Here is a 23,358-nt window from a genome sequence, read left to right as displayed (position 1 = left end):
GAAGTCCTGAACAGTAAATGGAGAGAAGATGCTCAACATCAGATTCTGAGGAAATCTGAAATCTTAGAATAAACTTTCTTTAAGTTTTAGAAATACTTTTACCCACATATTATATTTATGTTTTACCATATGTTTAATTAACTGTTCAGCTGGTTGTAGTTTTATACTTATTGAACAAAGTTCAGATTTTTTAAACTTAGGACATGAACTGAGCTGAAACACTCGGTGACGTGTTCGTTCTTATCAAGCAGCAAAGGAGATAAAAACTTTAAAACAGATACAGAAAAACAAACAGTTTTTATAAAAAAGCATTAATAAAACTAAATGTCTGCTTTTTATTACATTTTTCCCAGTCGACTTAACATACCGTTCTAACTCGTCCTCGTTCAGAACATTAAGGGTTTTTGGACAGCAGGAACTTCTCATAGTTCTAGGAATTGTTGGAACCCCTCCCACTTTTTTAATGATTCCACTGCAGGAACTATGAACTATTTTAGTTCCTTGAACCCGTTCAGAGGAACCTTTTAGCTCCTGCTTCCCTGAACATATTTTCAAAGCACCATGGCGGTGTGAATGCAGACAGAAAAAGTCCCCATGGTGGATAGTACCCCTTAAAGGAAGAATGTGTGACTTTTTTAATCCCGTAGATGGCGCCCTTGAGCCCTAGCATGAAACCAAAACAAACTTCTGTAAGGCCACGCCTCCTCCATACTGAAGCCTCCACTCTCCTCCAGAGACACACCTCCAGCCCCCCTTCACTCACATTTGCACAAAGGAGTTGTGTGAGCGGTGGACAAAATTGTCCTTTGCTGGAGCTGCAGTCACCTGTGTCCTGCATTGTTGTGTTAGCATGCTAATGTTAGCGCTCTTTAGTTAGCTCGTAGCTTCAATTACCTGTGTCCTGCATTGTTGTGTTAGCATGCTAATGTTAGCGCTTTTTAGTTAGCTCGTAGCTTCACATTGCATGTAAACTGATACAGAATGAGCGTGATCTAAAAACTCTTACTAACATCCAAATAATCAGTGAGTATGTTCTTCTTCTCTCTCTTGACTAAAACAGCTTTTATACACAAGGGGAGGAGCCGGCCGTCCCATCCATGTAAACACGGCTCTGACAACAACACAGCCAGCGGGACTCGAGCTTCACACTCATTGTAGACAGTCATGACTCAGAGACACATTTACACAGGCGATACTGGATCTCTGATATATTGATGTGTCAACATTCTTCCTTTAAGATACCGTTCTAACTCGTCCTCATTTTGAACTTTGTTAGCTTGGACTGAGGTTTTTCTGAATTCTGCAGAGATAATGTCCCAGAATCCAGCAGGATAATAATACCTGGATCCTGGAGAACATTTAGTCTGCAGGGCTCAAAGAAATGTCTGCATGTTTAGGGCTGTTCTGAAACACCCTGAGGAGAGAAAAGAGTTACTTTTAAACTTGAACTTTTTGGAAATGGACAAAGTTAATCTGAATGAGTTAGCGATCATTGAGCTGAAAATCTCTGCAGTCTGTTTATTTGTTAGGATCCCCATTAGCTGTACCCGAGAGCTCCAGACAGGTATTTAAACAAGGTTAAAAAAAAGCGAAAAACGACCAACACCTCTTTGCATATCTTACAGATATGATGCCCCGAGGTGTTTCTTTGGTTGCTTTAAAAATTGATTTTTGTGTTCATTTAGTCAAGAACAATGGTGAAGCATCCATGTTGTCATTGCTCTATATGACTGTACGTTGTTGCTCGTCTGGTGGCGTATGCATGTGACTCTAAATTCTGACTGTATTGATATGAAGGCGTTTTGAACTGCTCAAGTTTCCATGTAGCAAGTAGAAGTGAAGATGTGATCCACTGTCAGCCAGCTGAGACGACTTTGCATGATGTTGATGTTAGTGTTATACAGACACTGAAGAACCAGGCGTGCCGCCTTGTTCTGTACAAGCTGCAGTCTGCTTCCACCTTTTTTTGTGGCATTTCCCCAAATTATCTGGAAATAATCAAGCTGTGAAAGAACTAGAGTACCCAGAGCAAGCTTCGTTGAGTCAGGAGTAAGGTATTTTACTACAGCTGTTGACCTTCCCATTTTATTGACGGTAGTGTGTTTGTGTTTTGATCAGGACAATTTGTGATTCCCAACAGTTGAGTTTCATTTACTTGCTGAATCATTGTTATTTATAAAGAGATGAATCTCCGGCTCGCGTCTTAGAGAATGATTTGAACCAAATACTAAACTCTTTGTTTTGGATGTGTTCAGTCTGAGCTTATTTTCCAGGATCCATCTTCCTGTGGTATCTAGCTCCTTGTTCATGATAACAGTTCAATCAGCAGGTGTTGTTGCTGATGTATATACTGTACTATCATCTGCGTACATAATTAATTTAGCATTTGTTAGTACGAGAGGTAAATCATTAGTAAAGATGGAAAACAGGAGGGGGCCGAGACAGTTTCCCTGAGGAACACCACATCCCACAGACACATAGTCTGAGTAGCTTCCATTAAAGGAGACTCTGTGATCTTTTTGATAGCTCCTCAATCAATAACACTCCAGCTTTTTAAGAAGAAGCTTGTGATTGATGACATCAGTCTAACAGACTATAGGCATGTTGGAATTATTTGATGAAGTTAATCTCTGAAAGGTATTTTTGTATTTGATGAAAAACTGCTCTATCAAAGATCTTACTGAGTGCTGGTAACACGCTAATGGGACGACTGTTAGTCTCACCTCATCTTTGTTTCTTCTTAACATCAAGTTGTCTTCTGGATTCGATTGTTTCTTCAAAAGGAAAAATTGAAAGTGAGCGACATTTAATGATCTAACTGTGAAGCTGATTGAGAGTAAAGAGATATAAAACATACCTTGTCGGGAGTTCCTGCTGAACTTTTTTCTGCAAGACAACATGAAACAAATCATTGATGGTATCTATAATGAAACATGATCATGTTTTTACTGTCACATTATAAATTCTTACTTCTGTTTAGAAAACGTTTTATCTTCTCTCTGTAAAACCATGCTGTTAATACAAGCACGAGAACTAAAAGAACCACAACAACACCGACTATCAGTCCAGTCCAGTCTGATGGTATATCTCCACACTGAGCGTCCTCTGTCTCAGTTCCTGCTCTCAGCAGCAGCAGACCCTCTGATTCACATCTGTAATGATAGAGGGACAGTTATTACAGGAACATCTGGAGAGTCCATGTGTGATGTGAAGCTTCACTCACTGTTTGTGATTCTGACAAGATGTAAACGTCCCATTTGAAAATGTTCCATCAGAGCAGGTGGAGCACACGGTGTCTGTGGAGGAAGTTCCTGCAGGAAATACACACAGTGACAGTTTTCAATATTAAACTAAATACATGAGATCTTTAAAGCAGAATCTCAGAAAGAAACATCTGAAAACATTTTTTAGTCTGAAATCCAGATTAAAGATTAAAGTCTTATTCACAGAACAATTTCACCTGATACCAAGAAAAAGTATCTTTCTAAACTTGATTAAATATCAATCTTTGATAACTTTTCATTTCATGTATGAAATATTGCAGACATATCATCCATGCAGTCTAAAATATGAACCAATCAGAGACTCTGAACAAACCAAAGGAAATAAGTTCACTAATATGTGTGTCTGGAAATAAGATTAATATCAAACACTAAAGTTCTGCCACCAGATGGCGCATGAATTCATTCAGAGAGAGAAAGCATGTTGTGCGAAGACCAGGGCCCTTTCCGAATTGTCACAGTTCAGTATGCAGTACGTACTATTCAGTATGGTGTTTCAGTATACTGAACTTTCGTGGTCATTCAGTATGCATTTTTTGGGTCCACCCATAGACTGTAAATATTACTCCTCGCTTTTACATGGTGAAGTAAGCCGCCCCTAAATTTGAAGTGCTCACGTATTCTGATCTTTATGGTAAATGCTCCGGACTGCAGAGCGAGCAGGAGTAACAGACAGAGAGAGCGATGAAGTGAAGTGCTGAATGTCTAGGTCTTACCATAAAACTGACTATGAGATACACGTGTATGAAACGGGAGTAAACCGATCACTGTACAGGGAATAGCTTCGCAGAATAATTCTGCGAGTCTGCGGTAACTTCCGTTTTTCAAAATAAGGTGTTCACAATTTAAAAAAAAAAAACGTTTTCTTGGAGAATTTTTTTTGGAGAAATCCTTTGTCAAAGTCCGTAATAAAGCTCAGTTCTTTTATACAACTTACATGCACTTCCTTTGTTTAAATTGTGCACCTTCACTTTTTACAATACATTGTCACTATAATGAGTCTTTTTTCTGACTTTACTCATTATAGTGCTTTATTATGGACTTTGACAATGGATTTCTTAAAAAGTACACAGTAAAAGTACTTCATAGTACAGGTGCATGTAGTCTAGGAAGTACTAAGTCCAACCATATCAGAATCATTGTCTACTTATGTAAGAAAATATATATAATTATTGTTTTCTCCAAGAAAACTTTTTTTTAATGGTGAACACCTTATTTTGAAAAACGGAAGTTACCGCAGACTCGCAGAATTATTCTCACACTAACTTCCCCGACCTCCGAAGCTATTCTCTGTACTGTATTCTGTTTACTCCCGTTTCATACACTTGTATCTCATAGTCAGTTTTATGGTAAGACCTAGACATTCAGCACTTCACTTCATCGCTCTCTCTGTCTGTTCCTCCTGCTCGCTCTGCAGTCCGGAGCATTTACCATAAAGATCAGAATACGTGAGCACTTCACATTTAGGGGCGGCTCACTTCACCATGTAAACTCGAGGAGCGGCTGGCTTCACCGCAGTCTTATTTCAGCAGCCTCCATCATCCCACATTCAGAGCAGTTTAAAGATAACCTCAAACTCCTGATCAGCTTCATCACCACAGGAATGTTTCTGATGTTTCTTTTTCTCTTCACAGATTTTTATGATGAATATATTCCTAAATCAAACCCTCACCTGCCATCCAACAGAATATGTGTTTGGAGACGAGTGCTGTCCCATGTGTCCCATCGGTAAGATCGTCAGTCTGTCCCTCCAGGATTTCTCTGGATGTTTCTCTGACTGTTTCTTCCTGACTTGTCTGATTTCATGGCAGCTTTTTAATAAAAAGTTAGAATGAAAGTTATGATGTTTTGAGGTTTTTGTTGTCTTAACACATAACACGTCCACAGCGAGTGGAATGAAGTCGATGCTTTATCTTCAAACATTATCAGATATAAAATCCTACAATGTCTGTTTCCTGATTGTGTGACATTAAAGTTTGTCTTTTCAACAGGGACTCGAGTTAAAACAGACTGTGAGGAGGACAAAACTACATCCTGTCAGCTGTGCACAGAGGGGACCTACAATAATGGACTGAACGGATTCAAACTTTGTTATCCCTGCAGAGAATGTGGAGCAGGTAAATTAATGTTTATGTTGTTTTTATTACCTTTTTAATTTAAAGGCAGAAGTTTTATTACTGAGTCCTTGATGAGGAAACTGCAGCTGGAGTGTTGTTCTCTGTATTTCCTGTTTGTTTTTAGAGCAAACCTTAAATCTGAATCTCTCATTGGTTCAGATGTTTTCCTTTGAGCTGGTTTTGTTTACACAGAAAATAGTCAAAGGGAGCAGCTGATCTGATCAAATCACACTGCAGGTGTTCACACAACATGCTGTGTTTACACCAAATATCTCTCTCTCTCTCGCTCTCTCATTTACAGACACAAATATTAGTGAACTTATTTCCTTCATATTTTAGACTGCATGGATGATATGTCTGCAATATTTCATACATGAAATGAAAAGTTATCAAAGATTGATATTTAATCAAGTTTAGAAAGATACTTTTTCTTGGTATCAGGTGAAATTGTTCTTTCTGTACATCTGCAGCTCATCGATCATACATTTAAAGCTTTAATCTGGACTTCAGACTAAACAATGTTTTCAGGTGTTTCTTTCTGAGATTCTGCTTTAAAGATCTCATCATGTATTTAGTTTAATATTGAAAACTGTCACTGTGTGTATTTCCTGCAGGAACTTCCTCCACAGACACCGTGTGCTCCACCTGATGGAACATTTTCAACAGGGACGTTTACATCTTGTCAGAAACACAAACAGTGAGTGAAGCTTCACATCACACATGGACTCTCCAGATGTTCCTGTAATAACTGTCCCTCTATCATTACAGATGTGAATCAGAGGGTCTGCTGCTGCTGAGAGCAGGAACTGAGACAGAGGACGCTCAGTGTGGACATATACCATCAGACTGGACTGGACTGATAGTCGGTGTTGTTTTGGAGCTTTTAGTTCTCGTGCTTGTATTAACAGCGTGGTGTTACAGAGAGAAGATAAAACGTTTTCTAAACAGAAGTAAGAATTTATAATGTGACAATAAAAACATGATCATGTTTCATTATAGATACCATCAATGATTTGTTTCATGTTGTCTTACAGAAGAAAAAAGTTCAGCAGGTATGTTTTATATCTCTTTACTCTCAAACAGCTTCACAGTTAGATCATTAAATGTCGCTCACTTTAAATTCTTTCTTTTAAAGAAACCATCGAATCCAGAAGGCGAAACACCTTTAATGGTGATGTTAAGAGAAACAAAAGATGAGATGAGACTAACAGTCGTCCCATTAGCGTGTTACCAGCACTCAGTAAGATCTTTGATAGAGCAGTTTTTCATCAAATATAAAGGAATGCATCAACAGGAAGAAGTCCGCCTTCACATCAGGAGACACTGCAGGAGTCAGAGCTGCACAAAAAGACCTGAACCAGCAGATGAGAGCGGCACGGCTGCAGCACAGGGAACGAGCAGAACAGGAACTGTCCCAATCCAACTCAAAGAAACTGTGGGACTCCATCCGTGGAATGACCAACATGGACACAAAAAGGAAGCCCCTATCTGCACACAATGAAACTGCACGTGCAAATGAACTTAACAACTTTTATCTGCGCTATGAAACTGACAATCACAAGGAATGTTGTGTAGTTTTAGAGAATTTAATCTGTAATGTGAACGAGCACAGAATTTGAATTAACCCACACTCTGTTACTAAGGTTTTTAAAGCCATACACACCAACAAAGCAACAGGGCCGGACAACCTGTCCGCCTTTTTATTTAAAGACATTTGCAGAGGAACTTACACCAGCCTGGCATCAACTCTTTCAGCTCTCCATGGATACACACTCGGTACCAGATCTATGGAAAAAATCAATAATAATCCCAGTTCCCAAAATAGCATGCCCCAAGGAGGACAATGATTACCGGCCTGTGGCTCTCACCTAAAATGTTATGAAATCACTGGAAAGACTCATAACAGAGGAGCTACACTCGGAGGTGGAGCCATCCCTGGACCCCTACCAATTCGCTTACACAAAAATCCGTAGCACAAGTGACGCCATCTCAACAATAAGCCCTGCTGCATATGCCAGACTGCTTTTCATTGATTTTAGCTCAGCTTTTAACTCAATCCAGCCACACATTCTTCTTAAAAAACTAGTTGAGCTAGATGTGAACCCTTTTTTAATCAAGTGGTACGACTCCTTTCTTTCAAACAGGCCACAACAAGTGAAATTTAATTCTGTCTTCTCTGAAACAGCAGTAAGCAGCACGGGGGCCCCACAGGGATGTGTCAGTTCACCCTTCTTGTTTACTCTGTATACTAATAACTGTGTTAGCACCCAGCCAAACAAATATGTCGTGAAATTCTCAGATGATACTGTCATCCTCAGTCTACTCACAAATAATTCGAACCCAAGTAGCCACAGAGCTGCTATGGACAGTTTTGTGGACAGTTTTGTGGACTGGTGTGATGCTCATCAACTGCACGTAAACATTCGTAAAACTGTTGAGATGTTGCTGGACCCCAGATCAGTCGGAAACCGGAGCCCTGTGGCCATTCATGGTCACAGCATTGAACAAGTCACCTCATAGAAATACCTGGGGGTGCATATTGACAATGATTTTAGCTGGATTTTAGCTGGCGGTGCCACACAGGTGGCAAGCGCCTCCATTTTCTCAGGAGACTAAGAGTGTTTGGTGTAAAATCTAAAGCTCAGATCCTCAGCCTGGTTAAGACAGCAGGCAAGATCATGGGAATGTGTGCCCCTCTTACCCCCCAGGATCTTTTTGAGCAGGCCACAATCACACAGGCCAAGGGCATTTTATTGGACACTTCCCATGTATTGCACTCTGAATATGTTTTGTTGAACTCAGGGAGAAGGTACAGGGTTCCTCTGTGCAAACACAACCGCTTCAAAAACTCACTAGTCCCTTTTTCAGTTAAGCTCATTAATGAGCTTTTTCTGTTTCAGGCGTCTGATTGGATCTCCTGGACGTCTCCCTTTGGAGGTTTTTCGGGCATGCCCGACCGGGAGAACCCCCTGGGGTAGACCCAGAGTTCAATGGAGGGATATCCTTTCAGTCCTGGGAACGCCTCAGAATCCTCCAGGAGGAGCTGGAAAATGTTGAAGGGGAGGAAGTCTGGGTTGACGTACTTCACCTGTTGCCTCAGCGACCCGACCTCGATAAGGAAGAAAATGTAGATAGATGGATGGATGGGTGATTTTTTTATATAAATGCGCTGATATAAAAACAAAACATTTTACAAAATATTTAATGGAGAAACCACCATTAGGGTCATTTAGATATGGTGTCATCATGAAGGTTGTCCAGTAGAGGGCGCTCCTGATCCACAGTGAACAATACTCTCTACTTATTTTTTTTATATTTTCTCCCTCTATAACCCTTATTAATCTGTGTTGCTCAATTGAATTTAAGTCTTACTTTATTTTTTTGATAATGTTTGTTTTATGTTTTATGTTTTTATGTAGGACACAAAGGAGAGAAAGGTTTGAAGAAAAGATGAAAGATGAGATTGATGATGAGACAGAGTTCAGTATTCAGAGTTCTTCCTCCAGGTGATATATTCAGTATGAAACACAGAGCTTTACTTCAGAAACAGAACTGAGCCTTTGACCTTTGACCTCAGAGTTCTTACTGTCCTTTAACTTACAAATATTTGAACTGTTAGCTCAGAGTGTTGAAGTTAAAATAACACTCAAACAGTTCTGTTTTTGACCACCAGAGGTCAGCAGAGCACAGATATTCAATAGTTTGATGTTATTGTTCAAGAATCAGACACTTTGATTTAGTCAAATCTTTTTATAGATAGATAGATAAACTTTATTGTCTGTCCCAACAGTAACAAAATACATTTTTTTAATGTTTTTTGGGCCAGAGGGACACTGTAGCGTCTGCCTACGCTCTTCAAAAGAGGAACAAGAACATAAAAAGTCAAAATTGTTTCTGAAGGTATTTATAATTATATAATTAAGTCTCACTTCTTCTCTGGTATCTCTAGCTGAACTGCAGACATTTTTCAATGACTGAATGAAACCTTTATTGCCCCTAGAGGAATCTGCCTTGCACAGAGAGCATAAAACACACTATACAAACAAACATTTACAGGACAACAAGAACACAGTAAAGCATCGCATGATTAACTGAGTGATTTCAGTAGCAAGTGAAATAAAGTGCAGAGTGCCGAGTTCATCCTGTATAATCAAAGCTTATTAAGCAGCTGAATACTGTGTGGTACTAAAGATGTAATGCCTCTTTTAGTCCTCATCCGGGGCATTCTGTACCTGCACCCTGAAGTCAAGAGTTCATACTACGAGCAAAGGGGGTGCAGAGGGTCAGCTGTAATCTTGATTTGTTGCTTTTGAGGATTTTTCTTTTATTTATTTGTTTATTTTGACAGGAACAGTGTACAGCCAATTAGCATATTCTTTACACTTACACATTTAATTTGTCTGCAATCGCTTGCCAAGCTGCTCGTCTGGCCTTTGCTGATGCCGAGGTGTTTGATTTGGCTGTTAAATGAAGTTTTCATATTCGTCAATGATGGTTTGCGGTTCAAGTTGTGTAAACAATGTTGCGCTTTCCTTTAAATTCTCCATTGATAATCACAGAGAGAATCAGGATTTGTGATCCACGTTGCTCCCTTTTCATGTAGGACGGGCACGCGCAAGTATCCTGATCACTGTGGTTCCAATTAACGATACTGAAATCTGTTTTGTATTCTTTTAAGGGCAAAATGTTCATTTGTAAATATTAATTATCTGTATATACTAACATGAAATCTGTTTGGTGTTGATGAAGTCATTGAATATTGGTTTGTTGAAATACATTCACTTTGACCAATTTAACTTGGACCCAGATTTCTTTTGCTTACCTTCTTTTCTTTAGAAATGACATTTATACATGAAACACTCCCATGCTATCGATCACATTGTATTGCAAAACATACATTCTCACAAGTGTAAAACATTTCATTTTTAAGCACAATGGAAACATTATAACCAAATAATTAACCTAGTGCAAAACAACAACATACATTTAAAATTGAATCCATCATGGAGAACACACTGCTGACGCCTTTGCTTCTTACTGAGCATTTTTGCTTGGCAGTCTAATTTCAGTCTAGCTATCTAAGGAAGTGGGTAGGTACACATAGAAAAAGATGGTAGTTTCCTTGTCTCGGGGAATTCTCTGGATAAACATGTCTTCCTGCATATAGACAACAAAGTCACACCAGTCTAAACCGGAAATCAGCATCTGGCCCTGGATTTGCCAAAAGTAAGGATGGGACTTTCTGAGTGTGTGTGTGCCCTCACTGATCTTTATATAAGGGCAGTCCACATAGATCACTACATTTGGGTATTTAATTTCTAGGAGGCCAAAGACTGGTTGCCCCTGTGGGTCATAGACAATACCATCAGGTGATGATCCCATCCATGGTGCGTCGGGGTGGATGAGGAACCCACAAGGGTAGTGGTTCACATCCCTTGCTCTGCAGTACTCCTCTACAGCTGCAGGCTCCATTTCAAGCCCCCTCCTCTTGTCTGCAGTCTGATGGCTGGGTCTCAGTAGCCTTTTAACAAGATTTACAGCAGAGCTGTGACTTCTGGTGTGACAGATCTCTCTAAATTTGGAGGATGTGACTCTGTATCTTCTTAATTGGTGCCACTCAATGCAGGAGCTCTGCTCTTTTGTACTAGATTCAATTTTATGTGCTGTTTCTAAGGATGTTTCCAATGACATCATGTGGAGCTGCTGATGTTCAGTGCAGACAAAAGAACATGTACATGGTCCCAGCATGTACTGATGAAGGGCCTAAAGCACGATTACCTCGATTAAAGCACGAGAGAGAGAGAGAGAGAGAGAGAGACGCGCAGTCGAGCCCGCGGCCGCACATCGGAGAACAACACAGAGAACATGACAGCTACTTTGTGTCTTATATTGTGTCATGTTAGTCAGATACAAACTCTGGATTTCTCCAGAATGAAGGCTGTCAGTGTTGTTTACCCGCGTGCTTGTGCTCGTGCATGAAGTGTACCGTGCTGAAGCACACCTCTCTGAAGTGTGCCAAAGCCAAGGAAGTGTACCGTGCCTGAGCATGATACAGAGCGGTCACACTGGTCAAATGAACTGGACTTTAGGGTTGAAGCGTGCTTGAGCACGGTACGGATGGCCAGTGTGACCGCGCCCTGACTCCTTTATATAAGTTGCTCCTACGGAAAAGACAAATAATTATTTGCTTATTCATTTATTTTCTCTCTACCAATGTATTCATTTATTTAAAAAAGTCTTTACCCTAACTATACCGAGCACTGCATAAGGGCACATTACACTTCTGGTAAAATAATGTGAACTCTGTGTTGGTCTTCCCTGTGCAAGTCTTCTTTCCTTGGGTCTGGCTGAAAGGATGACCATTTCATTTACAGGACCAGGTTTAACACCCTGCAGTTAGACAAAAAAAACGTTTTTTCCAAAAACAAGGACAAATAACTTTACATAACCTCACAGTATGTCATAAAGTTAGCATACCATGGTTCTTGGTTTATGCCACTGCTGTTCTGTCTCTGTGCAGCTGTGCACTGGGGGGACAGTGGTGATGTTGAGCTGAGAATAGTGTGCAGTCTGGTATAATAGTGCTGCCACATGGTTGCACAAGGCTGCACCAGCCACACAGGTACACTGGCAGCTTTGTAGCTGCACAGGACGGGTATCCCTTAGTGCAATCTGGGAAAATACACAAATTTGTTACAATGTTGTACAATACATACTGTACTTGCTGCAAGTGCAGTTTAACTTTAAATACTTAATGAAAATGTGTTATAGAAGGAACAATTATAGAAAAAGGAAGATAATAACTAAATACATTTAGCCAAACAATATCTGATCTCAATCTCTCTTTACTAATAAATATGAGAAGAAGCACATAATATTGAGAAGTGGTAAAACACAGACTGTTAGTATCTAGTTTCTGTGAATCCCATTGCCTATTTTCACACAGTAATGTTATGAATTGTTTATCAAATTATGTATATATTTTTAAGTAGCTTTTAGCAGTACTCGTGGCACCTATATGATTCACAGAAACTTGATTTGATGAACAGAAATCTGTCATGAACCTGCTGCATAACTTTCCCTTACACTCAGACTGTGAGGCTTTTGTTTTGTCCTCATTGATCTGAAGCACTCAGCTCTAACGCTAATCTCTCCGCTGGAATCCTTCTTTCATACTGACATTGAAAATTGTGACAGTGATAGAAAGAAACAAATAGAAACACAGTGTTAGCACTTACTACACATTATGCTAGTACACAAACATGCTAACATTCACATTAATGATCTTACCTTCGTAATTGTGGATATGCCTCGTCCTTTGTTTTTTTCAAATGAAACTTTATTAACAACTTTCAACGCACCGTCTCGATTTCACTCGTTCAGTGTGAGCACGTCAATCTCAAGGTCTGGTCGGGCGTCGTAAACTATTCAGTCGTACAGTGTGAGCCGACATGCCACCCCGACTTTTACACAATCGGGGAAAAATCGCAGTGAGTCAGGCTTTAGTCAACCTTTAACCATAACGTGAATCAAATCAGGCTAAAAGGACATCAGCTCTGATTATTTGAACCACGTACGAGGACTGGGGCCCTGGATTCAAACCTGCGACCACTTCAACAAAGACTGAAGCCTCTCCTCCCGAGACCAAAACAAGTTGGCCTAAAGCAGGGATGGGCAACTTTGGTCACAGCAAGGGCCACATTCATTTAATTCTGACTGCCAGGGGGGCAAATTGTAGTTTACAAAAACGATAACAGTCAATTATGTCTCAAATTTAACTCAACATATACCAGTGATCAAATATTATGATGGAAATAGTTCATGGCAGATTTTGTCATGTTTTCTTCATGTTTTGATATATAAAAATTGACCTGAGGGCCACATTGAGGGTTGACGAGGGCCGCATGTGGCCCCCGGGCTGCCAGTTGCCCACCCCTGGCCTAAAGGATATAAAAATATATTTAAAAACATTAACTTGATTTATTTTCTGAAAACAGAATCAAAAACATAAAGAGTCTACCGGACATGTAACCTCACACAGCGCTCTGACATCTCGTGTCATACATTTAGTTCAATCAGAAATAATGAGTTTAACAGAAAGACATCACATGAATTATTTTAACATAAAGTGCAACAAAAGCTTTTTTTTTACATGACTGGATGTATAAAGTGAACAACTGTACAAGGAACAATAAAAAAATAATAAAAATCATAATAAAAACATCTGATCTGATCTCAGCTCACACTCATCTATACACATTCACACCCTGATGATGCAGCAGAGGGAGTTATTTGGGGTTAAATGTTTTTTCCAAAGAAACATCAACATGTTGCTGCAGGAGCTGGGGATTGAACCCCCAACCTTTCACTTGGGAGACGACCGACCACCACTGATCCACAGCCGGCCCAAGAAATGAAAGGGACAATCTTTAATTTCTAAAAGATTTAAACTTGATGGCGAGAGAGCCGATGGAGCGCTGATGAAAGTGTTTGTGTTCAACCATTGTCTCAAAAACAAAACTGGAACAGATATAAAAACAGATATACATATAAACACATATATACATATAAACAGATCTCAACAGTGTGTCAGGATCCAGCAGGTGGACCAGAACAGGATCCTGAAGATGATTCACTCTGCAGGAGTTCAGTCTGAACCGTCTCACCCTGAGGAGAAAAGAGATTTAGTTTAAATCAAACATTTAGTAAATCTGTAAAAACAGGACAGAGTTGATCTCAGTCAGTCAGAGAACATTTGATCAAAGCTCTGCTGGCTCACCTTCGACTCTTTGGAGTCATCTCACTTCAGACTCTTCAGGGTTGGATCTTTAAGGTTCACACCTTCCTGTACGGGAAACATTAATAAGAGAGACTTTATTAAATCATTGAACATAAAACAGATTGAGAGTAAAGAGAGTTTAAAACATACCTGGGGAGAGAGTGTTTCTTTTATGGTTCCTGGAATAAAACATTAGAAATAAAAATCAAATAAATGATGAGACAGACCATAATATCTATAAAATAAACATGATCATGTTTCATTGTCACAGTGGAAACCTTACCTGAGTTTTGATGTTTAATCTTCCTCCGTTTGAAATAACACACTCCGAGTACTAAAAACATCACACCAACAACAACAACACCACAGATAATCAGTGCAGTCCTGTGTGACACTTTTCCTCCACACTGAGCGTCCTCTGTCTCAGTTCCTGCTCTCAGCAGCAGCAGACCCTCTGATTCACATCTGTAATGATAGAGGGACAGTTATTACAGGAACATCTGGAGAGTCCATGTGTGATGTGAAGCTTCACTCACTGTTTGTGTTTCTGACAAGATGGAAACGTCCCGTCTGAAAATGTTCCATCAGAGCAGGTGGAGCACACGGTGTCTGTGGAGGAAGTTCCTGCAAGAAATACAGAACACATGAGACTATTACACAGAGGTTGTTTTAGACATGAACACAGTCCCTCTATCACCATATATACAAAATGATGTCATGTAATTATCTTATCAGTTGGTCAAACACATTTCAGCTAACCAAAGGCCCAACTAGAGACAAGAGTTGGAAATTAGCAATCGCTATAAGCTCTCTGTGCAGCACATCAGTTTCATGCTCTGTATTCAAACTATGTTAAATTGCATCGTCCCTATTAAATAAATAAATTCAAATTCAAATTTAAAAAGCCTCGTGTTCAGAATGTCATTGGCTACAAGAAACATCAGTCGCCAGCATAGTGGCGGCAATTGGCTGGGTATAGATTCATCAGAATACAGAATCCTTTCATCTCATTGGCTGTAATAGACTGGGAACTGAATGGAAGGTCCTAATTTGCCAAATGGGGTGCCAATCGAAAGGTTAGAGTTTTGAGTATCCTAATTTTAAAAAATCATTCACAAAAATGAATCATCACAGAAAATACAGCAGGAAATCTGGAACAGCGGTGGACAATTTGAATCAATCTGTAGATCTTTATTTATGTGATGTGTTTGGATTCAATCTTTCTCTAGATTTGGATGGTTGGGACTCGTTCTGATGCAGCAGGACCGTTTTTGTTGGAATATTACGATCCAGAGAGTTCAGAAAATCTTCAGATGGTGACTCATAAGACAGAAGAAATGACTTCTTTGTCAGTGGTCTGTAAATAATCCTGATTATGACAGAAAAGACTTCCAATAAAAGTGAAATGTGTTTAACTAACCGTGTTCTCTGATGTATTCTCCTGGTTCACAGCGTCTGTGTTTCTTAGCTTCCACACAGTCCTTTCTAGAGTCTGAGCAGTAAAATCCTTCCAGAGGTTCACAAACTGTGTCTGATTTTATCGTACACGACGTCTTCATCTTCAGAGCAGAATCTGTCGACACAAACACAGAGGTTATTTATGAACTACTGTACTTCTGCTCTACTAAAGAACAGTTTGGTGTAAGGAAATAACAAGTACTCAGATGATCATCTCTGTGTTTGAGGCTCAAACTCAAACTAACTGAAGGTTAGAAAGCTGGTTTTACAGTGATGACTGTTTAGTAACATGTTCTGATCTTTATTTAGTTTGATAATAATGTCAGAGATCTACCTTCATCACAGCTTTTACAGTCGTAGCACCGTGTACGGGAAGTCGGCTGGTCCATAAAGGTTCCTTCAGTGCAGTGCTTACAGAAAGTACTTCCAGAGTCTGTGCAGTCTTCATGAACACAACTTCCTGTTTGAAACAACAAGAAGACATTTTTTATTCTTTTTTCTTTTAAAGAGACAGAGTTGTCTTTTTTTCCACATGGACGCTTCAACAACATGAAACTTCTCCTTTAGTAACTTATGTCAGAGTGGAGAGAGAGAGAGAGAGAGAGAGAGAGAGAGAGAGAGGGAGAGAGAGAGACAAGGCAGTACTCTGCTTGTTGCCCCAGACGACCAGCAGGGGGCCCTGGAGGTCTGAAAAACTTTAAAACACAGCAGAGGCTCAACCTCCCTCAGGGGGCCCCACCCGACAGCGCTTTCAAGTGTAAATGTATTGTTCCTGTGAAATCTTAAACTTGCCAATAAAGTCACCAAAGGAAAATGAAGAAGAATAATCTGTCTGGGTGAGAAAAGGAGGAACAAGAAGACAGTAAGTGGAACAGAGGACGATAATATATAATGAATATGTTTAAAGGTAACTGTAAAGGTAAATCATCTTTAAATGTATATGTTGAAAATAATACAAATATTAAACAGCTTTTGCATGTTTTTAGTTAGTGTCAGTTTATTTATTTAAAATAGGGACATTGAAACTAACCTGATAAACTTTAATTAAAGATTCTTTAACATTCATGAGGATCTTACCAGCTGGACACATAGGACAGCATCTATCATGTATCTCATACTGATATCGACCACATGTCAGAGTTTGACCTGTGGAGACGTTCATCAGGAGAATCTGTGAAGAGAAAGAGAAATGTTCTCACTGAAGACAAAGTGTACATGAATACAGAGAGAAATCTAAAATCATCATCCAGTCCATGAAGAGAGAAGAGGGAAAGAGTTCAAATCTTCACATCTGAAGTTTGTCTGTTTGTGTGAAGAAGAATCATTCAGAACAAATATTTACACAGATAGAAATGTTGAAGAGGAGAAATATAAAACCTCAATCAGTGCTCAGATAATTCAATAAGATCATTTACCAGAAACACTGCAGCTGATCCAGGTCTCATTCTCTCTGTAACAGAAGACCAGCACAGATTCCTCGTCTGTTTGAACCAACACAGATTTAGGACCAAGAGAAATGTAACTCCAAACCAGGACAGGTAACACACTCCCAGAGAAAAGTGTTTTCAGCTTCCTGCAGTCAGAGAGAGATCACCATCATCATCATCATCACCATCTTCATCATCAGGACAGATGCAGATTGTTACCAGGTGTAAAATGTCTCAAACATTAATGGAAATTAAATAAAGTTAATTATGAACTGGATCTTACCAGGTGGACACATAGGACAGCATCCACCAGGTGTCTCATACTCGTATGGACCACATGTCAGAGTTTGACCTGTGGAGACGTTCAGCAGGAGAATCTGTGAAGAGAAAGAGAAATGTTCTCACTGAAGACAAAGTGTACATGAATACTACCTGATGATGATAAATCTGTTTAATATTTCACAGAGTAAAAACAGTGTGAAGTCCAAACCATGAATATGATATTATCAGGATACTGGAGTCAAGACACGATATAATATAATTATAATAACCCAGATAGAGACAATACACTTGGAGTAATAATAGCAGACGAACTCAGTGTTCTAGGATAGACTTTTGGCTAATAACGAGCAATCTAGTCGATATGTCCTCAGACTGTGACATCTGTCCTTCTCTTACTGATCACTGTGTAATGACTCTATGTAGTTAATACAATAACAACATACTAAAATAAGGGCCGTTAATCTGGAAGTGTAACAATAGTGTATTAAAAAGCAACTGATTTTGCAAAAGGACCCTCTCCTTAATCAAAAAGGTCGAACTACAAAGTTATTTATCCCCATTGAATAAATGGGAATGATTTAAATATGATGTTAGAAAAATTGGCATTCACTGAATACAGAGGGATACCTATTTACCTTTGAAGAATTTACAACAAATGATCTAAAGTAACATGTCATATTCTCTGTGTGTACCTTTCTTGTTTAAAAGTTGGTGAAGTTGATCTGTTTGATAGACGCTGAAACAGTCTTTAAACAGAAAAACAAGAGACTTCAATACTAGCTCTGGTAACTTTGACGACACCTTGAGAAAATTGTGTTTTTCTTTTTATCTGTCATGTCCAGTTACTCCTACGCTCAAAGAAACACATTTTAAAGTTGCATGTGCAATCGACCCAGTTTGTGATTTTTTACACAAAAGACTCCATTTTGAAGTAGATGCCTGTGCTTTTTGCTCCTCAGAGGTAGGAACCTTGGAACATTTATTTGTTGACTGCTCATACAGTAAAACATGTTGGGCTGATATCCACAGCTGGTTGTCTTTAAAGATTGATAACATTCCTACATTTTCTAATAAAGATATCCTCTATTATATTCAGACATTGTTAACCTTGTTATAATTTTGGGTAAATTTATACTTGTAAATGAAAAAAACATCAACCCCTCTTTTTATGTCTTTGTGTTATTTAGTCAATTACTTTAAAGCATTAAAATATATGGAAAATAGAACAGAAAGGCCAAAAAACTTGATTTGGATATATCTAAAGTCTTGCTCTTTTAATGTCTCTTGCCTTGCCTGAGCTATTTCTATGTTCACCTGATTTTTGTTTTCTTTATTTGATGTATGGAATATATTTTCTGTTAATTAGTTAATGTAGATTTGGTAGTGAAATTTGAAAGTTGGAGTGGTGAAACAATTCTTTGTTATATTTTCTGAACTGAATACACAAACTTTATTCAAATGTAAAAATGGGTCCCTGGAAGACTGTTGGAGCTAAAAAGTTACCAGAGAGTGTTTCACTGTTGCGGCCCCTCCACCACAACTTCTCGCACAGCATTTTATCTTCCAACAGTTTTACAGGGACCAAATTTCCTCTGAGGACAGTTTGTTATGTATAGAGTTATGAACATATACCACTGAATGTGTACATTTCTCCAACTTTCACATTTCTCTATCAAAAATCCACAGTGCATTTTGAAACATTCCAGCACTGAAAGTTTCAATCAACATTGTCCAAACTTTATATTTGAATGTGTCATTTACCAATCTATCATCAAACTATAATGAAGTGCACAGAGACCAGAGAAATGTTTGTTGAGGAGCCATTTCCTGGAAGATTACAAGACTCGTCAACAACAGTCAGGAAGTCACGAAGACTTCATGTTTAGAAATAACTTCAATATTTTCTCCCTATGAGTCTTCTTGTTGTAGTCCTTATGTCTGCCCTGAAGTTTGAGGTTATTTTCATGTATTTCCATAAAGTCTAAAGTGTCAGACAGTCTGAGTGTCTCAGGATCCTCTGTGTTCATTTAGTGATCATTAGAGGATTTATAACATTTCACACCAGAAGAGTTTTAACTTTAAAACAACAAAGATTCACTTTTACACTGTTCTCCAATGTTGTTTAGTCTTTAACTTAATAAAACACGGACACACATACCTTAATGCTCCAAATGGCGTCGCTGAAAATTTAACTTTCGTTTTTCAGCCCTTCAAAATAAAGCATTAAAAGTAGAACCATCCAATAGTATCTGTCTGCAGTCTGAGAAATCATGGAGAAAACATGCTCAACTCCATTTCAACGTCAAACTACATTTTTATTTTATTTGACACAAGGACGTTTCGAGCAGATGCTCTTCTTCAGCGTGTAAAAGGCAATGTTCTCAAATATACACAGGTGGGACTAATTTATACTTGTCTACATTATAACATGTTTATTTATGAAACACATGACTCAGAAAGTTCCTCTAGCCACATCAAATCTGTCGTATCCTCCAAAGTGTAAAGAAAGAGTCCTGCAGCCAGTCTCTGCAGACGGTTGGATGGAGCTGAGAGTAAATTAAAAAAATATATATTTATTTTGATGAACAAAATTTCATTAAAAATACAAACATTATGAAATCTTAGAGTGTAATAAACCCAAATAATTTCAGTAAGATGACATAATTCTCTATATGAAAAGTAGAACTATATAGTTTTCACTTCCTCCAGAACAAAATAGAAAGATCTCATTCTGTTATAATAGAAAGCATAGACGACATGTGAGCCCACATGGAGTCCTGGGTGGTGTGGGTTTACTCCGAGCACTTCGGTTTCCTCCCACAGAAACAAATCATTTGAAAAATAATCACAATAAAAAATTACAATTCATTTGAAAAAAGAATCATCTCTGTTTTAATACATTTCTTCAGATTATTTCTAATATGTATTTGTGTCTCACATTTTATGTCTGTTCTGACTCTGTCCATGGTTCTGATGTCTGCTCTCTATCTTTTGCATTGTTTCTGTTTTTTATCATCACTTTATAAAGTAAACGCTGGGAAATGATATTTTATGGTCCAAACAACAAATGAATTAAAGATAATAATAAAACAGGAAGATTAATGAATATCATTGAAGGGGACAAACAAACAAAAAGGCAAACAGACATGAAGACAACACCTCACACTTTGTCCATCATGACTTGTTGCTCAGTGTACATCAAAACAAACAATTCAGGTGGAAGCCTTTTCAAAAGTTAGTATTGCACTATGGTAATAAGTAGACGGAAATTTGGTATTTAATCTGAACTGAACTGTATTTTAGTCCTTTGGTGGACTTTTCTAGTCCCAGTAACCCTTTAACCCCAGGTCCACCATGCCCAGGATCCACTGCAGTTTGCTTACCAGGCGAAGGTAGGCGTGGACGATGCCATCCTCTATCTACTACACAGGGCTTACTCTCATCTGGACAAAGGGAGCGACGTGATGAGAATCATGTTCTTTGATTTCTCTAGCGCCTTTAATACCATCCACCCCCTCCTACTGAGAGACAAGCTGACCGAGATGACGGTGGACTCGCACCAGGTGAGACCGGTCACGGACTACCTCACAGAGAGACCACAGTACGTCAGACTGAAGGACTGCACATCTGACTCTGTGGTCAGCAGCATCGGAGCACCACAGGGGGCCGTGCTCTCTCCTGTCTTGTTCACCCTGTATACCTCTGACTTCCAGTATAACTCTGAGCTCTGCCACATGCAGAAATACTCGGATGACACTGTGATAGTTGGTTGTGTCAGGGATGGACAGGAGGAGGAGTACAGGAGCCTGATAGGGGACGTGGTGCAGTTCAAACCATCTGCAGCTGAACACCTCCAAGACCAAGGAGATGGTGGTGGACTTCCGAAGGAACAAGCCACATCCCCAACCTGTTTCCATCGGGGGGGTCGACGTGGAGGTGGTCAAGACCTACAGGTACCTGGGGCTGCAGTTGAACGACAGGCTGGACTGGTCATCAAACATGGACACTATCTGCAGGAAGGGACAGAGCTGTCTGTACTTCCTGAGAAGGCTGGGGTCCTTCAACATCTGTAAAGAAGCTTCTGCAGATGTTTTACCAGTTGGTGATGGCCAGTGTCCTCTTCTATGCTGTGGTGTGCTGGGGAGGAAGCAGCAAGAAGAGGGATGCAGAACGGCTGAACAGACTGGTGAGGAAGGCTGGCTCTGTGGTGGGCACAGAGCTGGACTCTCTAGTGACAGTGGCAGAGAGAAGGACCCTGAACAGAATGCAGGGGGGGGGGGGTCGGTTTTGCGGCATTTTTTTGCGGCTTAATTTGTAACAAATGTTTCATGTCATGTACGTCTTGTAACCTGCTACTGGATGCTTTGAATTTCCCTCGGGATCAATAAAGTATCTATTTATCTATCTATCTATCTAACCTTAATCACATGCTTTTCATGAACTTTTAAATCCAAGTGTCAGATTCTTAAATGTCAGTTTTATGGCTGTGTACTGCTGCTGACCTCTAGTGGTCAAAGACAGAACTGTCTGAGAGTCTCAATTTGTTTCTTCTTGTTTCTCCGGGGTCTTCCTCTGGTGTGGGAGGATTGCGGGGAGGCTACAGAGAAGGACTTTCGGATCACCTCAAGGAAGTTCTGGCAAACCGTTCTCCGGCTCAGGAAGGGAAAGCAGGGCTTTCCCCGGGCTGTTATCAGCAGGGATGGAGAACTGCTGACCCGAACTTGGGACATCGTGGGGTGGTGGAAGGAATACTTTGAGGAACTCCTGAACCCAACCAACACATCCTCTGAAGGGGAGGCAGAGTCTGAAGATCTGGGGTGAACCTTACCACTAACCTTAGCAGAGGTCACTGAGAAAGCTCCTCAGCGGCACCAGGTGTGGATGAGAGTTGCCCTGAGATGCTAAAGGTTCTGGACATTGTTGGGCTGTCTTGGCTGATACGTCTCTTCAATGCCACGTTGAGGTCTGGGACAATGCCTGTGGGGTGGCAGATCTTCATTACCGATCTTCATTCCAACCCTCTGTGGTCACGCCATAGACTGTAAAAAGATGCATTATGGGTAGTGACTGAAAAAGTGGCCGCGACTCCTTCACATCTAAAGGAGACAGTTGAGGTGTTTCGGGCGTCTGATTGGGTCTCCTGGACGTCTCCCTTTGGAGGTTTTTTTTCGGACATGCCCGACCAGGAGAACCCCCTGGGGTAGACCCAGAGTTCACTGGAGGGATATCATTCAGTCCTGGGAACGCCTCAGAATCCTCCAGGAGGAGCTGGAAAATGTTGAAGGGGAGGAAGTCTGGGTTGACGTACTTCTCCTGTTGCCACAGCGACCCGACCTCGATAAGTAAGAAAATGTACCCTTGGTGATTTTTTTTGATACATGCGCTGATATAAAAACAAAACTTTTTTACAAAATATTTCATGGAGAAACCACCATTAGGATCATTTAGATATGTTGTCATCATGAAGGTTGTCCAGTAGAGGGCGCTCCTGATCCACAGTGAACAATACTCTCTACTTATTTTTTTATATTTTCTCCCTCTATAACCCTTATTAATCTGTGTTGCTCAATTGAATTCAAGTCTTACTGTTTTATATATTTAATCTCTAAAGTGTTTATGTACAATTTCACTAATTGATTATCAATGATTAATTAAAAAGGAATAAAATAAGATAAATATGAAATGACTCGAGCAGAGAGTAAAACATGGATCAGCTCAAGTGAAATAAAAAAAGTATTCAGAGTTCTTCCTCCAGGTGATATATTCAGTATGAAACACAGAGCTTTACTTCAGAAACAGAACTGAGCCTTTGACCTCTGACCTCAGAGTTCTCACTGTCCTTTAACTTACAAATATTTGAACTGTTAGCTCAGAGTGAAGTTAAAATAACAGAAACTCAAACAGTTCTGTTTTTGACCACGAGAGGTCAGCAGAGCACAGATATTCAATAGTTTGATGTTATTGTTCAAGAATCAGACACTTTGATTTAGTCAAATCTTTTTATTCATCCCTTT

At 39.6% G+C, this 23,358-nt stretch overlaps 1 protein-coding gene across 3 annotated transcripts in view; it reads right to left on the bottom strand.

Annotated features, from left to right (window-relative positions):
* The window catches only part of LOC109981531 (tumor necrosis factor receptor superfamily member 5), a 56,753-nt gene that overhangs the window by 515 nt on the left and 32,880 nt on the right, over positions 1 to 23,358 (bottom strand). Inside the window, exons 4-13 of one of the 3 annotated variants that reach the window (XM_065960986.1) lie at positions 17,346 to 17,439; positions 17,051 to 17,208; positions 16,713 to 16,806; positions 15,970 to 16,095; positions 15,598 to 15,750; positions 14,714 to 14,801; positions 14,461 to 14,642; positions 14,328 to 14,356; positions 14,178 to 14,243; positions 12,716 to 14,065 (exon numbers count right to left, since the gene is read on the bottom strand). In XM_065960986.1, the coding sequence (XP_065817058.1) occupies positions 14,199 to 14,243; positions 14,328 to 14,356; positions 14,461 to 14,642; positions 14,714 to 14,801; positions 15,598 to 15,750; positions 15,970 to 16,095; positions 16,713 to 16,806; positions 17,051 to 17,080 (747 nt within the window). In that variant the 5' untranslated portion in view covers positions 17,081 to 17,208; positions 17,346 to 17,439 and the 3' untranslated portion in view covers positions 12,716 to 14,065; positions 14,178 to 14,198. Of the gene's footprint in view, positions 2,887 to 2,970; positions 3,153 to 12,715; positions 14,066 to 14,177; positions 14,244 to 14,327; positions 14,643 to 14,713; positions 14,802 to 15,597; positions 15,751 to 15,969; positions 16,096 to 16,712; positions 16,807 to 17,050; positions 17,209 to 17,345; positions 17,440 to 23,358 lie in introns of those variants that run through there. The other 2 variants (XR_010667503.1, XM_065960985.1) reach the window with 2 other exon arrangements.

This window comes from Labrus bergylta, chromosome 12, assembly GCF_963930695.1.
Source record: "Labrus bergylta chromosome 12, fLabBer1.1, whole genome shotgun sequence".
NCBI classification, from domain to species: Eukaryota; Metazoa; Chordata; class Actinopteri; order Labriformes; family Labridae; genus Labrus; species Labrus bergylta.
Note: the sequence above shows the minus strand (reverse complement) of the source record. Positions and strands in the feature narration are given on the sequence as shown.